We start from the raw sequence: 6,619 nt of genomic DNA, 5'->3' as shown, positions 1-6,619 counted from the left end.
TGAGAGAGATTTTCTTATCCATTCAGCTACCCTATGTCTTTTGATTGGAGCATTTACACCATTTACATTTAAGGATATTATTGATAGGTATTTACTGTCATTCTTATTCTTTGTGCCTGTGTTCTTCTCTTTCTGTCTATTTCTTTTTCTTACAACAGTCCCTTTAGCATTTCTGGCAGTGCTGGTTTCATGTTAATAAACTCTCTTAGCCTTTTTTTTTTTTTCTCCAAGGGTCTTTATTTCACCTTTGATTTTTTGAATGATAGCCTTGCTGGATAGAGTATTCTTGGGTTCAGTCCTTTGGTTTTCATTAATTTTTATAGTTCATGCCATTACCTTTCTGGCCTGCAGTGTTTCTATTGAGAAGTCCGCTGACAGTCTAATGGGAGCACCCTTGTAGGTAATTTTCCGTCTCTCTCTTGCAGCCTTTAAGACTATTTCTTAATCTTCCATGTTTGCCATTTTAATTAATATGTGGGTCTTTTGGAGTTCATATGGATTGGGAGTCTGTGTTTCCTGAACTTGAGTGACTTTTTCCTTCTCCAGGTTAGAGAAAATTTTTGCAATTATTGCTTCAAACAGATTCTTTATTCCTTTCTTAGAATCTATGCCTTCTGGTACTCCTATAATCCAATGGCATTAAGTTTCATATTGTTTGAAAGCTTCCTTAGCCTTTGCTCCTGCTTTTTAATTTTTGTTTTCCATTTGCTCCTGTGAATGGTTGTTTATTTTTCTACCTTGTCTTTGAATCTGCTGATTTCGTCCACAGCTCCCTCTAATCTACCTTTGAATCCTTCCTGGATTTCTTAATTTCATATATGTCATTCCTCATTTCCTATTGATTCTTATTTAATGTTTCAGGCTCTCTTTTCATGTTGGTGTAGCTCTCAGATAGACCCTTCTAATTCTCACAAAGTTACTTGTAGTTCTCACTGAATTGTTTGAGCACCCTTATTACCATTCCTCTGAATTCTTTATATGACAAATTATTTACTACCATTTCATTTAGTTCTTTTTCTGGTGATTTCTCCTTTTCTTTCATTTGGGGGTTGTTTCTTTGTCTCCCCATTTTTGCTGTTCCTTTTTTTTTAATGTATTAAATCAAACTGCTATACCTCCCAGATTTTGTGGAGTGGTCTTATGTAGTAGGTGTTTTGTGGGACCCAATGGTGCAGTTTCTTAGATCTCCTGAACTGGGTTCTCTAGGAAAGCCCCTTACTTTTTTTGGGGGGGGGTTCTCCTGTTGTAGGGGGGTCTTGAATTTTACTGTCCCATTCGTGGATTGAGCATGCTCTTCAGTTGGCTGACCATGTGGCTCATCCCTGACCAAGTCATTCAAGCTTTTGTGGAGGTGCTGACTGAACAGAACAAAATACAACACAACAAAATACAAAACAAAAGAAAGAAAATAGAAATGTTCACAAGACGCCTACAGCACCAACAAAAGCAACCATCAGAGAAGATAGAATTAAGAAAGAGAAAAGAGAGCGAGAATGATCGGAAAAAAAGAAAGAAAAAATATGAGAAAACAAGGCAATCAAACCAACAAACAAAAGCACAAATAAAAAACAAACAAAAGCCAAAAAGTGAGGGTGGGGGGGTGTCATATGTAGATGTAATGCTGAAATTGTTGTAATGTACCCACCGAATGACAGAAGGACGCCGCAAGAAGTCGAATTAAAGAGTCACATTTATTGCAATCCGGGACTATGAGGGGTCATTCCCAAATCTCATAATGATAAGATGGTGGCAAAGCCAGATTTATATAGGCAAAGATCACAAAGGTGTTGATTACATCTCAAGGTTTGGAATGGGGAACCTGGTTTGCAAAAAAGCAGTTTACAGAAGCAGAATTAAGCATGGTAATTACAGTTTTGGGTCTCGGGGTCACTGAATTGACAGAAAAACCTCATCTAGAGCCCTTGGGTCTTGAGACCACTGGGGTGCCAGGAACTCATTATCTAGAGCCATCGAGGCGATGTAGAGTAATTGCGCTGTCCTGGTCTTGGGACCACTGAGTCAACTGGAACGCATTATCTGTGGCCACTAAGACAATTTAGGATAATTGTGCTGTCCTGTTTCCCAGGTACAGAAGAATGTGCCTTCTAAAACCAGTAAGATCACAATCAATGGGATAGTCACGTTACAATCAATAAGGCATTCAATCGAATGGGATGACTTATACAATTTAGAAAATTAAAGTAACCTGTCCATTGTTAAACAAAGCAAATAGGTACCATACTTCAAAATAAAGAAAGTAATAGTAAATAATTAGGGGAATAGAGGAAGTAAAAGTGTTTAAAATAAAGGAAGGTTTAAGAAAAGTCAATGAAAATAATTTGACAAGGAAAATAGAGGAGAAAGCAGGAGAAAAAAAAAGAGAGGAAGCAAAGATAGAAGAAAATTGAATAATGAAAATAAGAAAAAATTGGGTAGGAAAAGGGAAGAGGAAAATTAGATTCATGAACATAACAGGGACTAGAATAATTACAAATCAATAAAACATATAGATAAGGAAGATAGCTTTGAAAAGGGAAAAAAATAAATGAAAGAGAAAAAATAAAAAAGTAGAAAATCGGGGGAGCGGGGGGGAGGAGAAGTGAAAAGAAAAAAGGAAAAAAAGTGAAGTCAAGTTTGTTTCAGTTGAGTTTAGTGCCACAGGGGGGATTGCTTTCAATCCCACTCTTTTGTCTGCCAGTTCTATGCTTCCTATGGGATACTTAGGTGCTAAACTCTGATGGGAACTATCCTCTGGATTTCAGCAACCTGCTTGAAATTCCAAGAGATCCCCACATCCTCACCCACAGTTTTATCTGTCTCTTCAGGACTTGGCTGCCAGCAGGAGGGACCAATCTGCCATGGTAAATGGGCTTGTTAGCTGCTTGGGGCCCAGAAACAGTCCCCGTTCCCAGGACTTCACCTCTGCCTACTCTTTCCTGCAAGCCAGCTGTTAATCTTAATCACTCAAGTCTGTTTCTTAAAGGGCTTTAGCTGGGGGAGCTGCTGTTCAGCACCCAGGGATTGTGGTGGGTATGCTTCCCTGTCCCAGAGCAGTCCTCTGCTAGTGGCCCCAAATATTACTCTGCCCTCTGCTGGCGGAGATCATGGCGTAGAGACCAGTGCGGTCCCTGGAAACCTGGAATGTTTATCAGTTCTCCTGTTGGGGGAAAGTACTAGTCTGATTCCCAGGACAGCGGGTCTGAAGACCCCTCCCCCAATCCACTCGCTGAGGCTCCAGAGACTGTTCAAACTGGTAGGCTTGGCCTCTGCTTTTGTTTCTTCTGAAAAGCTGAAAATGCAGAGTGTGGCAAGCAGGGCTCCTGAGGGTGGGGCAGGCTGTATTACTAGGATGGATTTATTTCTTTTCCTGCCCTGTGGCTATTGGGAGCAACTAGCTCCTCTGGAGAGGGGTGGGGAAAGGGAGGATGGCCATTTTGGCTGCTTTTCCATGTCTCCCTGCAAGGTCTCCTACCCCAGTCTCTCCTCAGGCACTGTGGCTTTCTCTCCCACTGGCTCTAGACTCCGCTGCGGCCAGCAGCCCCGCTGCCTTTCACAGCTGGATATTTCATGGGCCAAGGGTCTTGGCTCTGATACTCTGGGCTGTGGAGCCCACCTGGTTTCCAGGCCTGTATCTTCTGAGGGAAAAGACCTTCCCATAGTCCTGTGCTCCCTCCTCTCTGGGCCTGTAGGCTTCCACCCCGGCGGCTAGTGTTAAGCCCAGATTTCAGGATCCCCAAAAGACTACCAGGGAGAGTCTGATGCAAAAGCAAAAGAGTCTTTATTCAAACTAGCTCGAGCTCCCCGTCCACCACACTCGCCAATGCAGCAGCAGGAGGCAGAGAGAGAGAGAGAGCTCTGTGGGGAAAGGGGTTTTATAGGGGGGTTGGAGTAAGGGGAGGAGAGAGGACTGTGGGCCCTGCCAATTGGCCAGGTGCAAGTCGGGGTCTTATTACACAGGATGTAGTTGTGTCTATGGCACACACTTCCCTTGATTATCATTGGTTAGTTTAATGAAATCCTAGGTGTGGCTAGCAGAGGCTTGGGCTTCCGGGAAGAAGCTCTGTGCTGAGCACATGGCTAATGGCTGCTGCCCATAAATGGAGGATCCAGGGCAAGATGGAGAGCATAGCCCTCGCCCTTTCACTAGGTCAGCTCCTCTCATGACCATCCCTTTCTACAGAAGGTGTTTTCTGTTCTTCCTTGATATGTCTCCTCAGCTGGACCTCAGTTGGTAATTCCAGGTGAATGTTCTCAAATTTAGTTGGCCCTGGGAGGAGGTGCACAACAGTCTGCCTATTCCTCTGCCATTTTTATCAGGGGCAAGTTACAACTTAATGGAGATTCTTTTGATGGAAAACTGTAAGGATTTGAAATAGGAATTTCAGGGGAATATAGGCAAGTTTAGGGAATTTTTAAAATTGGGGTCCATGGAAAAAACACAGGGCTACAGACTGGGAGAAGGTACATTTCCATAACACAAGGGAGAGGCAACAGATACATTTACATAAGATAAGGGAACTGGGAGTAGTCTTGAGGTCTATATTTACAAAATAAAGAAGGAAGAAACCCCAGAAGGAATAGGAGGACAATGAGGGAGGAGGGCCTCAGGAGTCACTATAGTAACCAATTCGAAAGGGAATATTGACCAGTCAGAGGGGATATCAGAACACAGGAACTACAGTCTTTATAAACCATGGAAACAGGAAGTCAGTGGGACCCTTTCCCCCTCCCCATGTGGGAGTTCATTCTGTGGACTGTTTCCCTCTCCCCACCTGGGAGTCTGTACTTGTTCTTCAATAAATCTCCACCTTTGCTATACTACCCTCTGTCCATGGATTCATTCTTTGACTCTGGCAGACAAAGAATCCAGGATCCAGTTCAAAAATTCCGTATCAGAATATGAGACCGTCACCATATATGAATGCAGTGCAGAGCAGGAGAAATTGAGAGCTACCCTAGCAAATGCCCCAAGTCCCAACCTGGGAGGAATCTGAATTTTCCCTGAAACTTGCCAACTAGGCTGAGATCCCCAGTTGCTTTGGCGAGAGGGCACCGTCTTGCCTGTCATATCTAAACATTAATCTATGTTACAGCGATTCTTTGGCATATTGTTAGGTGGAGACTCATTTATTTATTCCCACGAGGATAACCAGCCTCACTTGATAATAGTGTGTCCTTTACTCAGTGACTTTGATGGCACGTTTATTATATAAGTTTCTGTGTGTGCGTGAGTCTTGTTGCTCAATTTGACTTCCAGGATCTTCAACCTGCCTTTCCTTTGCCCTCTATAGTTTATTACCTCTGCCTTTCTTGCTTCAGGCATTTCTTTAGATTTTAACTCAGTTCTGTCACATGCTTGTGACTTTGGGTAAATGTAATAGGATTTTGAGGGTTTTTTTCATCATTTTTTTCTACCATGACATGTATCTTATCATGCCTAGAATGTATTTCTGTTTTTTTCATATTATCTCTCTTTGTTGATGGTGTTTTTTTAAATAAGTACCCACCATTTTCTTTTACATTCCATTTATTAATAGAAGTATTAGAGTTGAAAGTATAATGGAAAATGTTATAATCTTTAATATTAAGATGCAAAAGGCAAAGTTTTAAATACATCTTTTAAAAATAAATTAAGACTAACTTTTTCTAAATTGCTAGTAAAACTTTTTGATTAACATCTTGTAATACTTAATTTTTAGGCAGTTTGATTTGGTACAAGTAGGAATGCTTTACTTGAAGTTCATTAAATATCAGTTTGATCATGCTATTGTTAACCTTTCTTTAATTTTTTAGATGATTGGAATCCATTTTCATACCCATATAAAAAACTGGAGTATGGGAAATGGGAGCTGTATATACCACCAAAGCAGGATAAATCTGTAATACCTCATGGATCCAAATTAAAGGTACTCCCCCCCCCCTTGTTTTTATTTGAATTTATTTATTTTTAATCCAGTGTGCAAAGTTTGATTTAAAATATGATAATGTAAACAGACGCATGATATTTGTGGGAGAAACAATTTAAATGTTCCAGTAGAGGAAATTTAAGAGAGGGGTATCCACAAATTTGAATGTGTTAGATTATAACTGTTTGGTTGGAAAGGCACCAAACTTAGTGGTATTATCGACTTTGGAAACTTTATATAAAGAGTGATTGAGTCATTGTAAAAATTTAGCTTAGAAATCAGAAACGTTAATAGAAAAGTGAAAGCTGTCTTCAAATCAGCAAATGCAGAGAGAATTTTTATCTGTAAGGAAATTTTTGATAGAATTGATTTTATGAGCCACATGAATGCAGAATGCGATCTGGTGTTGGAGACGTGCATTTTGGGACATACTTTTTCTGGTTTTCCCCTTTCTAGTCTTTGACATGGGGATTCTTGTTTCTCTTGTTCTGTGGTAGGGCCACCTGAGCTTCCTGTGTACTCCTTTGACTTTAGCTGACCATGGGGTCCCCTTCACAGTCTGCAGAGCCCACAAGGCCTCTCTGGTCTCCTCAAAGAGGGCTCGAGGGATGATAGGTCCCAAAGTCTGGATTACACATTGAAGCACTTGGTTATATAACAAGTTATCTAAATCCTTGAACATTTACTTGATTTTGCTCATATAATCATATAAT

General features: G+C 40.9%; 1 protein-coding gene across 1 annotated transcript in view; it reads left to right on the top strand.

The window, feature by feature from the left end:
• GBE1 (glucan (1,4-alpha-), branching enzyme 1) overlaps positions 1-6,619 on the top strand; it is a gene marked incomplete at its 5' end in the record, with an annotated part of 290,260 nt that overhangs the window by 53,776 nt on the left and 229,865 nt on the right. The window contains one exon of the mRNA XM_015560674.1: positions 5,794-5,906. Within this exon, the coding sequence (XP_015416160.1) occupies positions 5,794-5,906 (113 nt within the window). The remainder of the gene's footprint in view (positions 1-5,793; positions 5,907-6,619) is intronic.

The sequence above is a fragment of the Myotis davidii genome, unplaced genomic scaffold (assembly GCF_000327345.1).
Source record: "Myotis davidii unplaced genomic scaffold, ASM32734v1 scaffold1071, whole genome shotgun sequence".
NCBI lineage: Eukaryota > Metazoa > Chordata > Mammalia > Chiroptera > Vespertilionidae > Myotis > Myotis davidii.
The sequence above is the reverse complement of the archived record's forward strand: the minus strand, read 5'-3'. Positions and strand labels throughout refer to the sequence as shown.